Raw genomic sequence first — 23,719 nt, 5'->3', positions numbered from 1 at the left:
CCTGTGGTCATTTGCAGGCTGAATCATTTCCGGTGGATCGTGCCAGCCAACGGTGAGGTGACACTGCGAATACATTTCTCTTCCAATGAACTCGGGAACTTTGACCAGACGTTTAACTTCGAGATCCTTGGAACTCACCGCCAGTACCAGCTCTATTGCCGAGGTGTCTGCAGTTACCCTTACATTTGCCAAGATCCAAAGTAAGTGTATTTTTACCTTAAAAGAGAAAGTTGATCAAATTGGAATGATACAGAGAAGCAGAGCCCTTGCATAAGGATGAAATGCAGATTCATGAAGTGTTCCATATTTTTACACACCAAGCCCCACAGGCTGCCGGGGCCATACTGTGGGTATATCCAAGAAGAAATAAAACTGTAGGCCTTGTCTGTTAGTAAATAGTATATACACCTAAAAGAGAGAGATACTGAATAAATAAATGAGTTGACAGAAACATTTTCGTTTGGTTCCATGGCACTTTGAGCAAGGTAGCTCTTACTGCTAACGTGGAACTGGGGGCAGCACCCCAGGCACTCTGGTCATATTGGATTTCGGTGTCTTGGACATTGACGAAGCCACAGGAATGGCATGGACCATCAAAGTGAGCTACAGAGAATGTTAATAGGTGTGAAGGCAGGGGAAGCATCATCCTCTGACAAGTTAGTTTGCTTATTTAACTATGAAGCAAATTTAAGCGGGTTTTATATGTACTGTTGGACTTTTTGTCCCATAATATCACTAAATGTGTGACTCTCCATGGGCGGACATTTTTCTGAGCTACCAAACACCACCACACCCCTTATCCACAACATAAAGTCACCTGGCTGAGCAAGCTAGTGGGACAAGCCCTCCAGGGGAGGAGGCTTTTTATAGCTTATCCACTAAAAGGAGCTTTTTTGCAATTCTGACCAGGGGGCCACATTGGACAAGGAACACCGAAGCTGGTTAATATCCACCAGAACTTGTTTTCCATAGAGATTGTCAGTTTTTCTAGCCAGACACACCAGCGTGCGAAATCTAACTCCGTTCTACCATCAGCCCCTCATTATGAAAGACACCTGGGAAACTTTTTCTCAAGTTCAAGCTCTCATCCCTGGGGGTGGTGGAAGGGAGGGACCAGGAATAAGGGCTCAGCTAAGGTCCTCAGATTAAGAATCATTCTGTCTCCAGATACCTGGACCCTTTGCTAAACAGGGAGTGTTGGGCTCAGGTCAACATCAAATGGAGGCATTGAACTTGCATTCAGAGAGCCTCTCCTCTTCCTCCCCTGTGTTCAGAGTGGTATTTACTCAGCAGAAGATGGACATAAAGCAAAATGAGGTCATCTTTAAGAAGTATATTATGAGCATGGAGAAGTTTTACTTCGGGCCACTGCTTTGTGGAAAATCAAGAGATAAGTAAGTGTTCCGTTATTTCAGATTTCAGACTCCCAGTTGGACTCATGAGTAGTACCGACAGGGTTGCTATGTGGACGTGGCTTTTACTACTGCTGCCTCAGTTAGCCCTGAACCACAGGAGAACTGGGTTCTTGTGCCCCGAGTTTCTGCTAGGCACCCAGATGAAGGCAGGTGCCATCTTTCAGATGGAGAGCCTGGAGGAAGACCAGGTTTTGGTGGGGGAAGAGTAGGGTCAGGCGTTCGCTCTGGGATATGTTGTTTGAGATGCTTAGGAGGTATAGCTAGCAGCCACGCAAAGCCCTGTGGTTTGGGTTCGCAGAGGACATCCATGGGGTTCAACAACATGGAGGTCCTAAGAGCCTTAACAAAAGTCCTTTTGGGGATTTCTGAGGACGAAGCCCAAGCAAAGTGAGTTGAGGAGTCAGTGAGAGGTGAGAGAATGGAGACAGGGTGTAAAGGTAGTTCTTTGGAAAACTTGGCAGTGAAGAGAAATGGAGGCAGTCAAGGTTAGGAGGAGTCCAGGGAACACTGCTCACACACTGTTGTTCTCATGCTGTTTGGATGACAAGGGGACACAAGGAGGAAGAAGTTGGAGTTTCCAGAGGAAGGGGGGGGCCATCGGTGATACAGCTCCCTGAGACAACACCAATGGGACACAGAGATGCTGTTCTTGCCAGGAAGGGGGCCACCACCGCCCACTAGGAGGAAGTAAGGCAGATGGCTTCAGGTGCAGATGTGGTTGGGCCCGTGCGAAGGTCCCCATGATGCATGTTGTGAGGTCACCCCTAGCAGGGCGGGAAGCAGAGGGAAAAAAAAAAATCATGAAAACCAAAAAAAAGAAAAAAAAATGTTGAGAAAATAGAGAGCAGATGAAACAGTTTTTGTGGAAAGTTGGAGAGGGAGAATATTAGAGAAACAGATGAAGGTTGTCAGGCAGAATTTGGGGCCCTGGGTGAGGCTGACGGTCATGTTTTTAGTGATACCAGTTTTTCTGGTTACATACAAACTTCTCACTGTGTAGGCAGGGAGGCGAGACCAAAACTGGACCATCTCTTAATTCAGTCTAGCATTTATTGTGATAAGTGTTTGTGTTCACGCTGACTTGGTAGACCTAGCAAACCCTCTTTGTTCTCCAGTCTCTTAATAACTGGAGTTTATTTCCTGAGAGGCTGGACCAGAAAACCAAGATGCAGAGGGTTGGCTGATGCTGGAGTGGATCTTCGACTAGAAGGGGCCCAGTAGAAGGGCTTCGGAGAGAGAAGGAGGGGGGTCAGGTTCATGGACATGATGGACATAGCAGCCCAGGGTCAGGATTCAGGGGAATCATGGCCATTAAGAGAGGCATGTGTCCTGGCAGCACTGGAACCAACCAAAACTTGGGGCCAGACAGCACTGGTCCAGGAGGAGAAGGATTACAGTGGCCCAAAAACAAGGCCCAGTACAACCGGGTATTATTTATTTATTTTCTCAAACCTTGCTGAACCTCAATGTTCTCATCTGCAAAATGGGAAAATAATAGCACCCACCCACGGATTTGTAAAACTGAACTGGATAATGAGTTCTTAGCTCATGAGACAGCGCAGTGCTGCCTAATGGTGATGACCAGTTCGATATGGAGGCCACTACCCCTTTGGTAGTGACACAGAGAGCACTCTGTCTCTCTGACCCTGATTTGGTCTCTGCCATTTGCTCTCCTTCCTTCCTCCATCACCACCTATCCACAAAGCTTTTCAGACTGTTCCTGGGCACCAGTGGGTACTATGTGCCTTTGCTCTGATCTCTGAGGATGTACGTCTTCATTGGCATTCCTTGTACCTTCTATGGTTCCTTTTCTGTTCTTTACCCTTAACTGAGCAGCTTCTGATGCCCACAGTGCTCACCTCTGTGACTCTTTCCCTAAGTCACAAAGGAACAGAAACAGCCTTATAACAGTGAACCACGCCAAATGAATCCATGTCAGAACAGTAACGTCTTATACAGGTCTAGGAGAAGGAGGTAAATGTGATCATCTCTAAGGCATATGTGAAATAACAAGTTGCTCTCAAAGGATTATATCTCCTGGGAATATAAGAGCCTCCTGGGAAGGATAGAGCCTCATGTTTCTCAGAATTCTTTGCAATAATGGGGCACATGTCTGGCTCAGTTGGTAGAGCATGCAACTCTTGATCTTGGGGTCATGAGTTCGAGCCCCACGTTGGGCATAGAGATTACATAAATAAATAAACAAACTTAAAAAAAATTCTTTGCAATAATAGCTAGCGTTTATTGGGCATTCAATATCTATAGCTGTCCTAAAGAGCATTAGGTGCACCATTGCATTAAATACTCGTAGAAACCCTAAGAAGTATTTTCATCCATCTTAGAGCTGAGGAGACCAAGGCTTGTGGGGAAGGGGGCACTCAAGTCCAGCTGCAAGTCTTCATAACTGCAGCGCTTGTGTTCTTAGCTGCCAGGCCACTGCCTCAGTGTACCACACTAGCCCCTGGCATTGCCGTATGCCCCACAGTCTCCTTTGCCACCTGAACTCCCAGTCAGTCCTTATATCCACATCCCTAATCTTTGTTTACTTCCAGGTACAAGTCCTCCTTGTTCCCAGGCAACATGGAGACACTGACCATCCTGAACAATTCCCCAATGGTTGTGGAGGCGTTCTTCTGTTTTCAGAATGATGTCAAAGCAAGCACCTATTTCCTGGAGCCCGTCAACATGACTCTAAAACCCAGTGAGAAGCAGGTACAGTTGCATGGAAACAAATCCACCAGGGCAAGTCCTTCTTGGGGCTTTGGAGGTCTCGGCATTCTCAGCATCAGTATACTGTTTTGATGCTTCCTTTAGATGCTGAACGTATGGGCCTACCCTACCGCAGTTGGTGTCTTTGATGACTGCATTGTCTGCTGCATCAAGGAGAACCCAGAGCCAGCTGTCTTCAAGTTAACCTGCCAAGGTGTTCGCCCAGAACTAGAGCTGGACTCCAAACAATTGCATTTTGACCGGCTCTTGTTGCACAGGTCAGAGTTCTGGGTGATACCAGGACTCTAATGGGATTTAAAGAATATTAAGTTCTAGGGTGGCCAACTCATCCCGATTTTCTCAGGCCTCTCCTCATTTTAGCACTGAAAGTCCTGCATCCAGGGAAACTTCTGGCCCTGTGCAAACCCAGATGATTCGTAACCCTATGAAGTTCACACATGGGGTCCAGGATCAACCCCCTCCAAAAAAAATCAACTGCCAAAGTGTGTGCATATTTGCATTTTTCTCAGGACAACGCACTTCTTCCAAATTCTCTAAGCAGTCCATATCCTCAGAGGTTAAGAATCTTTGGTTTAGAAATTAAAGCACAGAGAACACTAGACCAAAACTGGAACTTAACATTTCACTCACTGGCATTTTATTTTTCTAAATAGAGAGTGTTTATTTTGGGGGCTACTGAGAGAGAATATTATGATATGTATCCTGCATTCCTTGATCATTACCGCCAGGCCCCATTCCCTGATAAACTCTGCTTAGTGAGCTAAACAATGATTGAAATAACTAGAAATGCTTTTTCGGACCTGCCATAATAGATCAGAATCATTTGAAACTGACAAAATTTCTTTTGGTCTCCGCAGGAAAGACTCCAAGGTAGTTCTTCTCCACAACGTCACACCCCTGCCCGTGGCCTGGCGGATCACCAGCCTGGAGCACTTGGGCGATGACTTCACTGTGTCCACCATGCAGGGGACCATCCCCCCCAAGGCTGAGTACAGCCTGCAAGTGCACTTCCAGCCCTCCAAACCTGTCAACATCAAGAAGGTGATCCGGTTGGAGGTGAGGCTTCACACATCTCCAGACTTGGTCATCAAGAAGCGTACATGTTGGGTTCTCTGACACACACACACACACACACACACACACACGCACACACACACAGCCATGTCTCCGGGCTACACGCTCCTAACTGATCCCTCTTTGACAACCTCTGACCCACAGTATCTTGCTCGGCACACAACTGTAAGCTCCATCAAGGCAGTCTTGTTCATGGCTGATTGCCCGGTGCCACAAACAGAGCGCTCACTCAGAGTAAGGGAGGGAGGGAGTAAATGATGTTACCATCCCAATGGAAGCCTGAGACTCCCGATTCCACACTCCCAAACCCGGTCACGGCTCAGAGGCCTATCTCGGTAACATCACCTTTCGCCCAGATGCTTCCAGCAGACACCTAAGAACCATCTTGGATTCCCTCCTTCCCCTGACAGCCTGCCCTCCAGCCCAGGGCTCCGACTGTCTCCCAGTGTGTCTCCCGCCCACCCACTCCTCTGCTCACACTGCTGCCAGAACCCTTTCCCAGGCCGCCTGTGGCATCTCTTGCCTGGACTTCAGCAGAGGCCGCATTCTTGCTCCCGGTCAGTCAGGTCAGGCCCCTCTCCTCCCTGCAGCAATCTGCTGGCTCCAGCTGCAGTGAGGATCAAGCCCAGGGTCCCCGCCAGCTTCTCAGGCCCGTCCTGCCTCGGTATCTACCCTAGCTCTCACGCATTGATTCTGTCACGTGGTCTCTTGGCTTTTTCCTGCCTCAGGCCCTTGACCTTGCAGCAACCCTGCCAAGAATGTTGCCCCCATACTCTGTGGGGTCCACTAAACAGCACTGCTCCAACTGGGTTCCCCTAATCACCACGTAGAAGAAATCCCGTTATGTGCAATCACTCACCCTGCCTTCTGTATCTTTCAGAGCGCCTCCCCCTGGCAGATATCCTGTTTGTTTCTTTACTTTCTCCTGTGAACTCCATCAGGGCAAGGTCTTGCCTGACTTGCTCATCATCTGTGTTCATTCCTGAGAGCTGATGTAATAAATGCCCACAACCTCAGTGGCTTAAAACAACACACATTTACTCTCTTACAATTCCAGAAGCCAGAAGTCTGAAATTAAGGTGTCTGCAGGGTCACAGTCCCTCTGAAGCCTCTAGGGAAAAATCCTTCCTCGCTTCTTCCAGCTTCTGGAAGTTCCTGGACTCATGGCTGCGTCACTCCGATCTCTGCCTCTGTCTTCACATGGCCTTCTTTGCCTGTGTCTTCTCCTCTTCTGTCTCTTGTAAAGACATTTGTCATTGGGTTTAGGGCCCACCCAGATAAACCAGGATGATCTCATCTCAAGATCTTTAACTTAAATACCTCTGCAAAAACTGTTTCCAAATAAAGTCACATTCACAGGTTCCAGGGGTTAAGACATGGCCACCAGCCAGTCCACTACCCCATCATATCCCCAATGTCTAGCACAGGCCCGAACGTAGAAGGTACTCAGTAGAATCTGTAAAATGAACAAATGAATGAATGAATGAATGCCATTGATTTTTGATGCTTGCATTGATTCTGCAACAATCAACAGATTATCCAAGCTTCTCTTTGAATAGTTGCAGGGATAGAAAACTTACCCATACTCAAAGCAGCCTGATCTACCTTTGAGCAATCTATTAATTCTTCCTTGGGTTGGGTTCAGATTTCCAACTGTAACTTACAGGAATTAATCCTGTTTCTACTTTTGGGTCCACTCAATGGATCCAGTCTCTCTTATCCCCTACTTAGGACAGTCCTTAAGGTAGCTGAACACAGATACTGACAGGTTCACTTAATCAGCAATTGTTTTTGACTATCAGAGGGTGATAGTCAATGTTTTAAACATCAGTCTCTACACAGACACGGGTCTCTGCACAATGAACCCAGGCCACATGGCTGGTGTAGGGTCCCAGCTGTGTCAGCTTCATCCTTCTTTTGCTGGATCATGGGGCCTTCACGGGTTCCCATGGTGGGAGTGGTGGGGGAGGCAGGCAAGAGGGGATTCTTGGAGAGGTCATGTGACAGCTGTTTCCCAATTGGTTTGGAAACATTTCTTTATTTTAGGGATGATATGGCATCCCTGTGTGTTCCAGTCAAAGCAGACACAGTGGGTTTCCCCTCAGGCTCCTCAAAGTGGTCTAAGGCTTCTCTTCCCCAGATTATATTCCTTCAACATCTACATGAGGAAATGCCTTGCTTTCTGGTCCCTTTGGAAAGTGCTCTGGTGAACTCATTTTATTTTATTTGTGTACCTCTTAAATTGTTTGTTCTATTTCCCCCAATTACAAAATTTAATCTCCACCTCCACTCCAATAAGAAAACAAAGGAAATAGAGTGCTCTGGGTACACGCTGTCTTTCAGGAGGAAAACACTGTAAATTCTGGAGCTGATAATCCAAATTGATTGTCATGTTTTTTTTTTCCCTCCTGCTGTCAGTCCTCCTTGTCATCTCTGTCAGAGACTGAGTAGCAAAAGAAGATAAAACTGAAGTGGGTCCAGTTTGCTCTGTGAAACATTGGCAAAATGTGTGATGAAAGATGGAAATTCTGAATTAAAACTTGAATTTGGTGACAGCTACAAATTTCCCACTTGACACCAAAGCACAAGTCATGGGAAGCTGGTGACTTCATTTCTCAACTTGAGACATCAACAGAGAGGCAGGGGTGTCCAGAAGAGCCACCCCCACTGCCAATAGCTCTTCCCCTTGATGAATGGACCCTTTATCACCCCCTTGTTTGTCTCAAGAGTTAAAAGTTGGGTCCAGCTGACAGCTGACACCAGTTCAGGTGCCCCTCAGGACAGGAAGGGAGGGAGGGGACATTGAGCAACTGGGGGACAGGTGCAGGCTTGCTTTTTTGTTGCTGTTGTTTACATTTCCAACTTGAATAGCGAAGGTGTTCACTTAAATAAAACATTTGAAATTTCCTGAAGAGAAACATTGAACACTTACACTGTATGAAAATCTAGCACTTTTTCTACAGGTTGTACCAGAAACAAAAGAACAGAAGAATTCAGATTTATAAAATTAGTAAAGCAAGGATGATTTACAGTGTGCACGTTTTCCATTTCAACTGTCATAAAAATGCTCTTCAGGTTTATTTTATTTAAAAGTTTCAAAGAACACTTTTCTGCAATGTATACTCACAGCCCCAACTTCAATAATGCGGTGAAAATCATGCAAATAATTTAAACCTCATAAGTGGACAAGATGAAAAATGCAGTCCCTTTCCCCCATTCTTATATTGATTGTCTACACTGGCATTTCCCAAAGGGTGTTATGAGAACACTAATCATACCAAATGCTCAGTGAAGACAAAAGCTAAATACAGTTTTAAGATATTCTCTGCCATATCTCCTTCATCATTCCAGCTGTGTGGTACATAGTTCAAGCTCCAAGCCCCCTGTGGAGGGCTCCAAGCCCCCTTGCTTTTACTGAAGAGTCCCTTTTACCCTAACAGGTTCTAGATGCAGACAATCTCATTGGTGTTGTTCAGATTGAAAACATCTTGGTCTTTGCAGAGTCTTACGACGTCGCCTTGGACATCACCTTCCCCAAAGGTCTGTTGACCCCTTCAAGGAATGGGTGTTTAGAAGTCCCATCTTTTAGTGCAATGTATTCCTTATGTAGAGGAAGACTAGTGGTTGTTGGGGAGGGTGTGGAATTTCAGCAAATAGTAATGCAAGTCCCAGAGTAATGTCGGCAACGTGACTACAAATCTTAATTTTCTCCAACTGGAGATGACAGGGGGTGGCCCTAATTATAAAGTTGGCAGAGCTCTTTCCTGAACAGCCATCCAAGAGTAAGTACCTATCTCTCTACCTGCATTAGTCTTCCATCACTGCTGTAACAAATTACCACAAACTGTGTGGCTTAAAACAATACAAATTTATCATCTTACAGTTCTGTAGGTCAGAAGTCCAAACCTGATCTAACTGGGCTAACATCAAGGTGTCGGCAGAGCCACGTTCCTTCCTGGAAGCTCTGGGGGAGAATCCATTTCTGTGCCTTTTCTAGCTTCTAGAAGCTACCTGCATCCTTGGCTCATGATCCTTTTTCCTCCATCTTCAAAGCCAGCGACACTGGGTCAGATCCTTCTCACGCCACCATCTCTCTGGTTCTCCCACTTCTGTCTCCCTCTTCTACTTGTGTTGTGATTACATTGGGCCCACCCAGAGAATCCAGGATAATCTTTCTATTTTAAAGTCAGATGATAGATAGGTAGATAGATAGATAGAGTCAGCTGATGAGCAACCTTAATTGCATCCATCATCCCCCTTTACCATGTGACCTCCCTTCTTCACAGGTTCCAGGGATTAGGGTACAGACACCTTCTGGGGGCACAGGGCATTATTCTGCCCACCACACTGCCTCACAGCCAGGTTAGATTCCTCCCTTTTAGCATGCAGTTCTCTGTTATTCTTCCTTCTTCTGATTGCTCTCCTTCTCAGCAAGATTCAGAGAACATGAGAGCTGCCTGTTTGCTTAGATGTCATGAGTCTTATGTACAAAGATATTTATTGCAGCATTATTTGTAATGAAGATTGAAAATAACCTAAATATCTCTCAAGAATGGAACACTATTACCATAGAAATAATATTATAAATTATAGAACAGCATATCATGGTATATTATATAACCATTAAGATCACATTTATAAGGAGTTTTTAATTATGTGGGGAAATGCTTATGATGCAGTGCTAAGTAAAACAATACAAATTTATATGTAATATTCTAACTATGTTTATTATACACTTGAAGCAAAAAAAATGTTTTAAATACCAGAAATTTTAGCTAATGGAAAGCATGAAAGGAAGGACAGTAGTCCTAAAATGAAAGCCAGAGGGAGCTACCCAAGTTGAAGTAGGTACAGGAGCAGAGTCTATTGTTTGTTTGCTGAGAATCGATTACAGGAGGTTTTTTCAGCCGCAGCGTTTTCAGAAAACAAATTCTCTAAACTGTGGATTTTCCATGTGAACTTCAACTCCCTGCTTCTCACTCCCACACCGTCCACTTCCCCTCCCCACCCTGGCCCCTGGCCTCTGCAGGAGCTGAAGGAGGCCTTGATTTTGGGGTCATGAAGGTCATGGAAGAAGCAAAGCAGCCCCTGCAACTGAAGAACCGTGGGAAGTACGAGATCATGTTCAGGTAACCTGGAAACCGTCAGGCATATGGTCGTCTACTTCCGCTCATGGGGAGAAAAGTGTTGTCTGGGAGATAAAAAACAGAAACTTGATTGAGGAAATCGTTAAGAACCATCTCTGCTTGTAGCCTCTCTCAGGCTTCAAATGAATGGAATTCCAACTGCTAAGAGCAGGGATTTTCACACTGCTCTCAACTCTGTGGCTTTACAGGGACCCTTAAAGTCCCCCTCAAAGCACCCAGAGCCACAGGGGTTTGAGGGTGGGAGAGAGACTCAGAGGGAGAGGTTGGGAGGAAGAAGTCCTAGGTGAGGGGAGGTCCTGCGGGTGGAGGGAGAGACTAGAGATGGGGACCTGGCCTACAGCTGTCCTGCCCTCCTTTTGGCTCCTATCTGTTTCATAAGTTGGCATTCCACATGAGATTTCATGTGAAAAAGAGGGATTTTTCCAATTTTCTTTTTTTAATTTTAAGAACCACTGTGTTATAGAACCCAAATGGTGGCCTGATGGAATGGAGCTCCAGCTTGTGCTCATCTCTTGAGATGAAAAATGAAGCACTAAATAAGAGATTTCTCAGAGAGGAAAGGGTGGTGCTGGGTGGGGGGAGGGAGGAGGTCACCCAGGCAGGGCCACACAACCCTTAGGGGCAGTGCCAGCAGCCATGGCCAGTCTACTCTATGGAAGATGATCGTTCTCCTGGAAGAATTTGCAGTTGATAAAGGGATTCCCCCCTCACAGACTTAGAAGAAATTCCATGCATTCATGATAGCTTCATTGCAGCTAAAAGAAGGCTGAAATGAGAGAGGTCCTACCTCAGGGCTACCATTACTAGACCCATAAATTGAAATATATAAATATAAATAGAAGCTTAACAAGCTTAGAAGAAAGCCACTGACACCTTGGAATTAGCACTGAGTGGAATCTCGCCACCTTAGGAGTTTTGTTGGAGGTTATCATGGAGCGCTAGTTCTGCTCTTCTAGATTACATGGGCCGGTCACCCTCAGGATGGAGCAGGCGATCAAAATTCATTGAAAGGACTTGCGGAGAAGTGAGGAAGCTCAGGCACCAAGCATGCAGCAATGGAGCGGCCAAGTCTCCTGGAGCACGGGGATGACATTTAGGTCCCCACAGTAATTCCAGGTGTCCCACCGCCACTTAAGTTTCTTGCTCCTGCTCCAGTCCCTCTGCCATTCTCACAAGTCAGCTGCTCTCTGTGGCTTCCCATCTCATTCCCATTGGGCCGTGGCCTCCCTTTCCAAGTACCTCTGTTAAATGGCTTCTGCCCCCCACTTTCTCTCTTTCTTTAGATCCCCTCACTTCTGCATCACTGTTCCCTGTGTGTGTGCTGTAGTCAGGCTCAGAGAGGGGAGGAAGGGAGACAGAGAGAGTGAGAGAGAGACAGGAAGAGAGAGAAAGATGAATTCATTTAGTTGGTCCATATCCAGCATCAAGTGCCCCTGTTGGACAGAGATCTCCTGCAAAGGCACCTCGTGACCTCAGGCTAGAAATGGCTATCATTGCCTCAAGCATCACTCCCCAGCCTAATCAATCCTGGCTGCGGAGGGGTGCTCACAGAGTACAAAGCACGGTGGGCACTTCTAGACACAGTTCTTAAGCAGGACCGGAGACATGGCAGACTCTCAACAGTCTGGAGTCTCCTCTCTAATATGTTGGGTTCCCCATAATGGCTTCCACTGACCTTTCATTCCTATCATTCAGCTTTTCTGTGGACTCCTTAGGGATTTTGGCAACCAATGTAAATTCTATGATCTCAGTCCAACCCAAGAAGGGCTCATTAACCTCAACGGAAAAGCCCACAACTGTCCAGGTGTTATTTCGTGCTAAAAAGGAAGTGAAGATTGAGCACCAGCCAGTTCTTCGCTGTCAGGTAAAACAGCTTAAAGGGAGGATTCACTTGGTGGCAGGATTGTGGGACTCATGTCAAAAAGAAGACTACATGGTCTTCTTTTTGAAGAAGGGTTTGGTCCCCAGCTAGCAGGCAGGAGTAGGTCAGGTGAGGGGTGTGCAAAGTCATCAGAAATCGAGAGTACCAGACAGGCAATAGAGCCCCTGATTTTGGGGAGCACCAAAGGTGCTGAGCTCAGTCATCAAGTGCAAGAGAAGAGTGGGGAAGTAAAAGAGGAGGTCAAGTTCGTCCACGTTGATCCATGGCTGGTACATAGTTAAGTTTGATATCAGTATTTGCTAATACTGTTGATGCGATAATATAAAGAAAATGAAAGAATGAAATTGGTTTCATGTCAGTGATGAAAACCAAGAATGAAGTAAACAGTCCTGGAAATTCCTCAGCATAGTGGCTGACATCTTCCCAATCCTTTCTCCCTTTCTAGATTATTGAGCCCAGTATCACAGAAGGAGGTGAAATCATTGCCAGCATCCCAATTAAGTTTTCTGTGAATGCAGTGTACTCCAAATACAACATCAGCCCCTCCTCCATCATCAACTTTGGGGCTTTGATCTGTGGCACTCGGAAAAGCACCACCTTCACCATAGAAAATCAAGGTGTTGCTGACTTCAAGTACGCCCTCTATAGGCTGACCGGGGAGAGCCCCATTCATCAAAAGAAAGCGTAAGACAAGTCTTTACTTAACTCATGCCATTCCCTGGTTAATTCGTGCATTGTGTTTTACAAAGAGCTTTCATATATTTTATCTAAATTCACCCAGTCCCCTTTTGTGGGGTGAAGTCACTAAGGTTTAGAAATGCCTTGGCGAAGATTAGGCAAGAACTCACCAGTAGATCTCAGCTCTGAACCCACATCTCTGCCCTCAGATTTCATATGCTTTCTTACTGCTATCAGACATGGGGTAGATTTAATTGAACAAATGTAAAGTCTTCCGTGTGGGGTTGTGTCTATTGTCCTGGTGCTTCCAGCATGCTACAGGCCTCACAGTAAGTCATTGTCCTATTTATTGTCCTGTAGGATATTGGGGGACTAGTATAGCCATGAGCTAAGTCAAAAGAAATCAGAGCTGTGTTTCATGTGGGGGGTGGCAGAAGGTATCCCAGAAACGTAGATGAGAGAAGCACGCTGCTGCCTTCCATCTACCAGGCCTGCTTTCATCTTCTCCGCATGAAGACGCTGTCACAAGAGCTCACTTAGTTGTTCCAATGGCAAAACTCTGTATTCTTCACAAGGCAGCTCTTAATCAATTCACTAAAATAATTTACCCTTTTGAGTGCTTTTGGCTTTTGGTGGTCATATTCTTTTTTGGCAAATTAGGGATAGTTTTACCAGTTCCCAAGTCTCCTTGTCCTGACTAATTGGCTCCCTAATTAATTAATTTAAAATTGACTTCCAGTTAATTGTTTCAAATCAGAAATACCTTGTTTGTAATTGTTTTGCATTTTTGTAGATATCCTCTCCCACTGTGGCTAAGTTTGAATCTATTAAGAAATTTTGGGTTAAGCTATCCAAAATCTCTTTCGAAAGAGAAAAAAAAAAAAGGCCTGGCCTTTTTTCTCAGTGGCTTTTATAATAAAGGTTGGTGAATGATTCTTGCTTATTAATACCAATACTTGCTTCACACACACAAAAAATAATAAAGTCTCTTCCTTCCAAATTTAATTTCAACTTAATTTATTCACTTTTTTAGCATTTACTTTATAATAATTTAATACTGTTGATAGACATTATGATGTATTTGTATTTGCTTTAAATTGTTTTTAATTATAATTTGTTTTTCATCTTAGTGTGTACAAATTAATGCAAAATATTCAAAGGGGGTTGAACTTTTTAGTTGTTCTGGTCATTAAGCAAGTAAATGCTGAACTATATAAAACCGTCAAAAGTTTAAGATTGCACCTCAAATGCATTTGACATTGTAGGTTAACTGGCCTCTAGACAAACTAATTATTGGGAAAACAAGCTTCAAGTGAAGTAAACAGCTACCAGAACCTATGTTTGAGCTAATGCTTAAACTCAGTTTAAAAACACCATGACTATAAATGTGAAGAAAAGGGACAGAATTTAAGTTTATTTGACATTTCATTTTTTAAAGTAAGATCAGGTTAAAGATTTTTCCACAGATGATTTTCTAGAAATAATTTTCACACACTGCTTTCCAGGGAACTCAGGTAAACACTTATACATTATTGTTTTCTTGCAATAATTTTCAATGTCCTTATGAATCATATTTAATAAGTCCAATGACTACATAGTTTTCTTAAAATTGTTAAATGAGGTTGGCTAATGATAAATAAGCTGACTTTCCCAGATGCCCCCTTGGCCTATCTCCCCCATTTCTAAGAGAAGAGACCATACAGTTAGCTGACAGATGGTTTTTAATGTCACCATCCCAATCTGAGGGTGTACTCTTGCTTCTTTAATCAGAGTCAGCCATGTTAGACATGCAAGATCCCGGGAAAGTGAGAGCTTCTACAAAGCTAGCCCTTCCAAAGCAACTAAGTTCTCTGATGCTGTTCAGAAAGAAGTAAACATCACAAACCAGGTGAGCACCCTTTTCCTTCTCAAAGGAACCCTATAAGGCCACCTTCCAACTAGTTCCCTCCTGCCTAGTTCTTGCAACAGATACCTCCCTAGGCTAACAGGATCTGAACCTACTGTGACAGGAACTAGTTCTGTTGAAATATCACTTTCATTTTCAGGCAAGGCGTTGACTTTTAATTTGGATATCCTCTTCTGTTTTTTTTTATTTTATTTATTTATTTATTTGAAAGAGAGAATGAGAGAGAAAGAGAGAGAGAGCACATGAGATGGGGGAGGGTCAGGGGGAGAAACAGACTCGCTGCTGAGCAGGGAGCCTGATGTGGGACTCGATCCCGGGACTCCAGGATCATGACCTGAGCCGAAGGCAGTTGCTTAACCAACTGAGCCACCCAGGCGCCCCCCTCTTCTGTTTTAAAACCTTCATTGGCTCTCATTGCCTTAAAATTAAGTTTCAGCTCTTCATATATCTTTTAATCAAGAATCATTTGTTTATAAGAAACAAAGCCCATTTGGACTGGCTTAAATGAGAGCAGATTTTAAGATTTCTGCTCTAATAAGATGAAGTAGATATACCTTTCTTTATTCTGCCCAACTAAGGACAAATAAAAACCCTGCACATCATGTGCAAAACAAATGTTAGATGCCTAAAAGGTAAGGAGAAAAAAATCAGACCAGCTAGGGTCCTTGGGACCAATGAACATCACAATGGTGAGTTCCCTGAGTTTCCTTTTTGCTCCATGGATCTAAAACTGGGTGCTAAAGGAGCCAGCAACCGAGAAACATCAGTAGACAGAGACCCAAAAAAATCCCCCAAAAAGCCTGCTCCTACTAGCCAAAGGACCAAGAAAAGAGCAGCCTAGCAAGATAGAAAACTCTCAGATAAGAATTATTCTATTACAGTCAAATGCAACAGGAAAATCTGTGTGGCCCTACCCAATCCCTCCTAGCAAAGGCCATTGGGGAATCTAGATTTATACTCTGTCCAGGCTGTCATGAGGTGCCCCAACCCCCTCTTGTGTTCAAGAATGCCCAGTAGGGAGCTAGGGCTTTCATTATCCCCTCCCACTTCCATCATTGTCAGTGAAGCCACCACATGGGAAGCCTTGACTTCCACCCCAACCCAATGGTAATGAGATGTCCCTCCCTCCCCCACAATGGGCCTCTCTACCCTAAGGCATCAGCCCAACAGCAGCAAGGCACTCTACCCCTCCCCACCAGCGAGGTATCTGTCTAGGACTAGTGGGCAACAGGAACTGCCACACCTGTCAGGCAGTTGTGAGAAGTCCAAGTGGGAAATCAGGACCATCACCCCCACCTGACAGTAATGAGGCAGTGCTCCCATGTCCCTTGCCAGAGCGGTGTCAGAGTAGGCCCGCTCAAACAGAAGATTTAAATAAGATCCAGAGTCTCATAATAGCTAAAATTCCCAGGTTTCAAATCAAAATCATGCATCATACCAAAAACTGGGAAGATCTCAAACTGGAAAAAGACAGACAATAGGTGTCAGCATTGAATAACTGTTAGAATTACCTGACAAAGATCATAAAGCAGCCAACATAAAAATGCTTCAAAGAGTAATTACAAACATGCTTGGAACTAACGAAAACGTAGTTAGTTCTCAGCAAAGCAAGAGAAGATATAAAGAACCAAATGGAAATTTTGGAAGTGAAAAAATAACCAAAAGTGAACTCACTTGGTGGGTTCAACAAGAGAATGAATGGGACAGAGGAAGGAACTCATGAACTTGAAGACAGAACAATAGAAATTCCTATCTCTCTTTCCTATTGCTCTCATAACATATTACCTCAAATGTAATGGCTTAGGACAACACAGTTTTTAGCTTATACTTCTGTAGGTCAGAAGCTTGACATAGGTCTCACTGGACTAACACCAAGGTACTGGCAAAGCTGTATTCTTTTCTGGAGACTTTGGGAGAGAATCCATTTCGTTACCTTTTCTAGCTTCTAGAGGACACCTGTCTTACTCGGTTCATGATTTCCTTCATCCATCCTCAAAACCAGCCATGATGGATCAAGTTCTTCTCACATCACATGACTCCAGCCTTTTCCATAGTCATGTCCCCCTCTAACTCTCTTAGGCCTGCTTCTTCCATATATAAGGACCCTTGTGATCACACTGGTCTCAGGATAATACAGGATAATCTCCCCATCTCAAGGTTCCTAATTTAGTCATATCAAAAAAGTTTGTTTCCATGTAAGGTAACATATTCACAGGTTCCAGGGATTAGGATGTGGACATCTTTGGGAAGCCATTATACTCCCCAATCTAAACAAAAGAAAAAATAAACTCTGTTTTGAGTTCTATTGAAAAATCTATTTGAGTCTAATGAATAAAAAAAATGAACAGACCCTGAGGGACCTGTGGAAAAAATCTAATATCCCTACCATCAGAGTTCCAGAAAGAGACAAGAAATAGGGTTGGGCTGGGCCACCTGGCTGGCTTAGTTGGTAGAGAGTGTTCTCATGTGACTCTTGATCTCTGGGCCGTGAGTTTCAGCCCCACGTTGGGGGTAGAGATTATAAATAAATAAACTTTAAAAAATGAAAGAAGAGAAATAGGGTTGGACTGAAAAGGTACTCAAAGATATGATGACTGAAAGCTTTCCAAATTTAGCAGAAGGTGTAAACCTATAGATTCAAGAATCAGGGCACGTCCCAAATAGATCAAATCTAAATAAATCCAAGCCCACACACATCATAGTCAGACTTCTAAACACTAAAGACAAAAAATCTTAAAACCAGTGAAAGAGGAAAGACACCTTACATATTAGAAGGAAACTATTTGAATGACAGCAGATTTCTTATCAAAAACCATAGGGGCCAGAAGAAAGTGGCTCAACATTTTGCAAGTGCAGGAAGCAGATAACTGCGAAGCCCGAATCTTACATACAGCAAAAATATGACTAACATAACAATAAAATTAAAAAGAAGAAAAAAAGAATTTTTCCCACTAAAAAATAATATGCCTCAGAAATAAATGGAAAATGAAAACATTCTCAAATGAAGGAAAATTAATTTGTTACCAGCAGGTCTCTCCTAAAAGACTGGCTAAAGGAAGTTCTCTGAACAAAAAGTAAATAATTAAAGAAGGAATTGTGGGGGCAGCTGGCTGGCTCAATCAGTAGAGCATGTATGACTCTTGATCTCAGGGTCATGAGTTCAAGCCCCACGTTGGGGGTAGAGATTTCTTGAAAAAAAAAATCTTGGGTGGCTCAGTCAGTTAAGCATCCAACTCTTGATTTTGTTTCAGGTCATGATCCCAGGGTTGTGAGATGGAGCCCCACGTTGAGCTCCACACTCAGTGGGAAGTCTGCTTGAGATTCTGTCTCTCCTCTTTCTGCCACTCACCCTCAACCCCTCGAATAAATAAATAAATCTTTTTTTAAATCTTTAAAAATGGGAGCCTGAGTGGCTCAGTCAGTTAAGCGCCTGCCTTCAGCTCAGGTCATGATCCCAGGGTCCTGGGATCGAGCCCCGCATTGGGTTCCCCGCTCAGCAGAGAGCCTGCTTGTCCTTCTCCCTCTGTCTGCTGCTCTGCCTACTTGTGTCCTCTCTCTATCTCTGTTGAATAAATAAATAAAAACCTTTAAAAAATATAAAATCTTTAAAAAAAAAAAGAAGGAATTATGAAACATCAAGAAGGAAGTAAAAACATGGCAGGGAATTATGTGTGTAAATTCAATAGACTTCCCTTCTCTTCAAGTTTTCTAAATAATGTTTATCAATTAAAGCAAACATTATAACACTAATATGATTCTAAATGGATATAGAAGAAATATTTTAGGCAGAGGGTAAATAAGCAATTGATCAACAACATGGTAAATACTATGATTGAGGTGTGTGTGGACGGAGAAGCTCCAGAAAGGTGAAGAGATGAGGTCCTACTGTTCCTGGCAACTGTTAAAAGTCATTGAAGGCTTCATAGAGGAGGAAGACTTGCTTGTGTATTAGGATTGTGTTTAGCTACAAGTAACAGAACATCCAACATTAGTGGTCTAAACAGATAGGATATGGGGTTTTTTACTTTCTTTTTTTATTAGTTTAAGGGTAGAATTTAGTGATTCATCAGTTGAATATAACACCCAGTGCTCGTTACATCAAGTGCCCTCCTTAATGCTCATCACCCAGTTACCCCATCCCCCTACCCACCTCCCCTCCAGCAACCTTCAGTTTGTTTTCTAGAGTTAAGAGTCTCTTATAGTTTGCCTAAGATATAAGGTAGGCAGTTGCTTGTTTTGGCTTAGAGTCTCATTGAAGTCTGTGTGAGTCTCTTGACTTTTCCTCATGGTTCCAAGATGGCAGCTGCAGCTCCAGCTTCCACATGAGCATTAAAGGCAAAAAGAAGAGGAAGTAGATACTCTGTACTCTCTGGACATCAATAATTATTTTTTGCATTTGGATTGAATTTTCCACATGTTGGTTTTATGTCTTCTCAAGTATTTTCCTCTTCAACAGAAGCCTTCTATTTAATTAACATACATCATTTTCTACATATGTTTCTATAATTCTCATCCCTTCTAATATATGTATGTTTGGATTTGGAGTTTTTTTGTTGTTGTTGTTTGCTTTTGCTTGTTTTGCCTTCTTCAGTGAAGCAGCCTCTCTTTAACACCCTACCTTTCAGTTCCAATGACCTTGTCTGCTCTCCCACCTTGGCACTTCACTCTCAAGGTCACACCCTGGATCTCACATCAAAGGGAACTGAGGTGCTTCTGAACTCTTGATTTCTAAGATTCCTTTCTCTGACCACCATTCCTTTCTCCCTACTCACTGTTTTGAGTCCACCCTTTCCAGCTGTTCTTTGACTTCAGTGTGACTTTGCTCCTTTAGACAACGTTTAACCATATTCTTATTATCCAAAGCTTCTCCTTCTCACCAATTTATATTCCCACCAACAGTGCACAATAATAATTTTGACACCAGCCATTCAAATAGGTGTGAGGTGGTATCTCGTTGTGATGTTGATTTGCACCTCCCTGATTACAGGTGATCAACTTTGTTGATATGATTTTATAAGAACCTTGAGATGGGGGGGGAGATTGTCCTGGACTATCCTCAGCCCAGTGTGATCATAAGGATCTGGGAGTGATAGGGGGAATGGGGAGATGTTGGTCAAAGGGTATAAACTTCCAGTTACAAGATGAATAAGTTCTGGGGTCTAATATTTGCATGGTGACTCTAGTTAACAGTACTGTATTATGTACTTGAAAGTTGCTGAGAGAGTAGATCATAATGTTCTCATCACCAAAAAAAAAAGGTAATTATGTGAGCTGATAGATGTTAACTAACCTTATTGTGGTAATCATTTTGTGGTATATTCCAGATCAAATCAGCACATTGTAGCCTTAAACTTATACAATGTCGTATGTCAATTACATGTCAATAAAGCTGGGTGTGGGGGGAAGAAGAAGAAGGAAGCTCCTAGGAACCAGAGGAATGCATGATAATATCCCATTTTTTGAGCAGTAATTCTGTGCCAGAGGCTATGTGAAGTGTCCCACACACGTTTTTCCCTTTGAAGCCTCCAGTAATTCAAGGTAGGGGGTTTAGCCCCATTTCATGGATAAACTGAGACTCAGAGAAGTCATTTGTCCAAGGTCAGTTAAAATATAGCAGGGGTGGGATTCAAACTCATGAGTATCTGACTCAGAAATCTACAACCTCTACCAGAGCTCTGTCTGCGCCCCTCCGCCAGAAGATTCCCATCTGGGTAAGAGTTGTGCGATGTGGAATATGTCTGTTTCCTTCAGCTCCCATTCAGTCACAGTTGGTCAGAAGGAATGTGCAGAGAAGGAAGCACTGAGGGAGCCCATCCCTGAAGATTCCCCAGGCCCTCCCTGCCTCCGGGAGAAAGCTGGGGCTCAGAGAGAGCCTGTGGAGAGAGGCCCCGCAGGCCCCTCTCAACACCATCTCACAAGCTCTGGTGGAAGGGCTCAGACTCTGTCACTCACTCTGCCTCCTCCCCTCCCACCCCCTCCGACTTTCCTACAGGTGCGCTTCACCCACGGCATGTTCACCGTGTACCCTGGGTTTGGCTCCGTCCCCTCCGGAGGAACACAGGTCATCACTGTCGACTGTGTGGCTGACCCCGTGGGAAGGTGTGAGGAATTCATAGCGATCGATATATCTGACCGAGACCCAAGAGACCAGCCTGCGGGCATTCCTTACACCTTGCTGGCTGAAGCTTGTCTACCAGGTACCGGGCACCCAGATTGGACAGCACCCTCCCCTTAAAAGACCCTCCCCCTCCCACCATGCACATGTTCAGCATTTACGGCCACACTACTTCCTTTGGGTCCTTGGAACTTCCTCTAGCAGCCATGTTTTTCCTTAAAGACTTACCAGGCGTCTACACCTAAAAGATGTGCAGCTTTAAACTCCTAGTCTTCCTGAGTTTGGTCCAGGATTCTCAGACAAATAGTATTATCTGGGAATCATGGTGTAATGGGATATGGCACAGGATCCAGGAACACCAAATCCGGCCGTTCCCTGTGGGCAACATATGCACAGACAACAATGGTCAGTGACTGTGCATACTCTAACTTTAATTAAGCAAGATTCAGGTAAAGCGCAGAGAGAACTCCTCTTGCTTTGACTATATAGGTGGCGTACAGACTCGCACCGACATGGGCCAAATGCCTCCTTCCTTCCTAAGCCCACCCCAGATCCCAGATCTAACCTCTCCTTACTACTGGGAGGAATATATGGTTGGGGTCTGACAACCAACAAGAGCAGTACAGAAAAGGAAGAGAAGATAGAATTTGTACCATCACTCCCACCTCCTTGTGTGAATTCCCCTACACCTCCTCTATGACCATCCTCTGTCAGAATCCAAATCTTCACATTAGCCATTACAGAAAGCAGGAACTGGGCTATCAGGCCTCATCTCTCATTCTCCCCAGCCTTTGTGACTGACAACAATGCCGTGATATTTGAAGAGCACCAGATTTGTAGCAGCACCACTCTGCTCAACATCCTACAGACGATAGAGAGTGGAGGGCTCTTTGTGGAGGATGAGAAGAAGTTCATCTTCTGCAATGTCCTGGTGGGTCATCAGGCCAAGGCTCGGTTCAAGATCAGCAACGTGGGAAAGATTGCCTGTGATGTGAACATCGTAGTTAAGCCCATCTCCAACAAGGTAAGCAGCCCCAAATGGCCCTAGCCCACTGTGGTTGGCATGAATCCTTGGAAAGAGCTCTTAGAAACCCTGCTCTAGCATTGCTAGACCTGAGTGGGGATTATCTGGCTCTCAGGCCCTGCTGGAAGTCACATGAGGTCACTGGGTGGTTTCCCCTAGGCCAAGAGCCAGACATTTGTCCCAGGGGGTGCCTCCTCTGGGTTTTAAAGTGGTACACAGCAATGAGCAACTCGCTCATCCATCAAACACTCAGCTAGGCGTGTAATAGATGAAGTGTGGTGGGGTGAGCCAAAGGCAAGTGCCGTCTCAGGCAGGCTGCCTTGTGTTGCCCATTTGTCTGGTAAGGAGGGTTTGGGGGATGTCAGATTATAAGGGCAAGGAGAAACGAACATTTACTGACCCCGGCTGCATGCTAGGCACTGTGTTAAATTATTTACATGTGTTACCTCAGTTCATCCTCACAGAAAGTTTGTATGATCAGACTTTGTATTACTCTCCTCATCTTACAGTTAGGGAAATGAAGCCTAGGGATACAGGGCTACATTTAAAGCCAAGCTTCATCCATGTACAAGGTAAATAATAAGTGCCCATCTCAAGGCCTGTAGGTTCAGAGCTCCCTTCCTCTCCAAGTCAGACCACACTGAAATCCTTTTTCCTCGCAATGGGACAGAAAATTCAGGATACCGAGAGAGAGGGCTCAGTCAATAGCCATTCAGATGCACTACAAATATGGCCTAATATCACCGTGGCTGCTTTCGTCCTCTGCCCAAAGGGGGAATCTTAGCTCCCACTCCCACTTAGCTGACATTGTTCACATGGCCAATGGTGGCAGGGAGACCACTGCAGGGGTGGCCTAGTCTAGAGCCTCGGGGGGAGAGAGAGAGAGTGTGTGTGTGTGCGCACACGCGCGTGCACACGCGTGTTTTCCCAGGGGACTGTCACCACGGAGGGGTAGAGTTTGAAAGACTGTCTCATCCCTTTTATGACTTCTCTCAGGCCCTGGTGACATCCAGTCATTACCCTCTGACCTTCTTCTGGACCTCAAGGGGCAGCTTTCTTCCTGTTCTGCACTAAAAACATAAAAAGGGAGCAAGCCAGTCTTGAATCCCACTTGCCACCCTTAAGAATGAAAAAATCCTTTTGAGGCCTTGCTGGGGTCCCTACAGTCCCTACAGTCTTCCCAAAACACTGCCACAAGATGGGGACAGATAAAGTGCTAACACACCCTAATCCCTGCTCTCCCTCCCCAGCTCATTGCCCGAATCACTGACATTTTTGACGTGGAACCTAATAAGATGTGTGTTGCCAGCCGCTCGCATGCCTTTGCCACGGTGACCTTCACCCCGCAGACCATGCAGACCTACCAGTGTATCTTCGAGGCTACGTTGGATGGCTTGCCTAGGTACCAGCCCCCTCTCCTGCAGGATGAGGTTGGAATGTCATTCCTGGCACACCAGGCTGACAGGCCTCCGTCGTCCTGTTCCCTGCAGCAACCTGACCAGGAACCGAAGCCTCGTGTTTGATATCGTCGGGGAAGGGAACCTCCCTCGGGTGACCATAGTGCGGCCGGTTCTCTGCAACCAATATGGAAACCCCTTGCTCCTCTTCAAGAGGCTTCTGCTTGGTCAGTCAGAGAAGCTGCCTCTCATCCTCAAGAACAATGGCACCATCCCCGCCCAGGTACCGCAAGAGGTGAAGTAGGGGATGGAAAGGGAGAAGAATGACTCAGAAGTCAGACTTTTAACATT

At 44.7% G+C, this 23,719-nt stretch overlaps 1 protein-coding gene and 1 pseudogene across 1 annotated transcript in view; both read left to right on the top strand.

The window, feature by feature from the left end:
• Window positions 1–23,719, top strand: part of HYDIN (HYDIN axonemal central pair apparatus protein) — a 374,533-nt gene that overhangs the window by 294,780 nt on the left and 56,034 nt on the right. The window contains exons 52-65 of the mRNA XM_073880040.1: window positions 18–200; window positions 1,275–1,394; window positions 3,968–4,127; window positions 4,230–4,402; window positions 5,003–5,201; window positions 8,660–8,759; window positions 10,249–10,348; window positions 12,062–12,230; window positions 12,694–12,932; window positions 14,697–14,814; window positions 20,825–21,029; window positions 21,736–21,971; window positions 23,222–23,373; window positions 23,462–23,651. Coding sequence (XP_073736141.1) covers window positions 18–200; window positions 1,275–1,394; window positions 3,968–4,127; window positions 4,230–4,402; window positions 5,003–5,201; window positions 8,660–8,759; window positions 10,249–10,348; window positions 12,062–12,230; window positions 12,694–12,932; window positions 14,697–14,814; window positions 20,825–21,029; window positions 21,736–21,971; window positions 23,222–23,373; window positions 23,462–23,651 — 2,344 coding nt within the window. The remainder of the gene's footprint in view (window positions 1–17; window positions 201–1,274; window positions 1,395–3,967; window positions 4,128–4,229; window positions 4,403–5,002; window positions 5,202–8,659; window positions 8,760–10,248; window positions 10,349–12,061; window positions 12,231–12,693; window positions 12,933–14,696; window positions 14,815–20,824; window positions 21,030–21,735; window positions 21,972–23,221; window positions 23,374–23,461; window positions 23,652–23,719) is intronic.
• LOC112837019 (U6 spliceosomal RNA) lies at window positions 212–311 on the top strand (annotated as a pseudogene).

Source organism: Callorhinus ursinus, unplaced genomic scaffold, assembly GCF_003265705.2.
Source record: "Callorhinus ursinus isolate GAN/ISIS: 27379988/994484 unplaced genomic scaffold, GSC_fseal_2.0 scaffold37, whole genome shotgun sequence".
Lineage (NCBI taxonomy): Eukaryota > Metazoa > Chordata > Mammalia > Carnivora > Otariidae > Callorhinus > Callorhinus ursinus.
The sequence above is the reverse complement of the archived record's forward strand: the minus strand, read 5'-3'. Positions and strand labels throughout refer to the sequence as shown.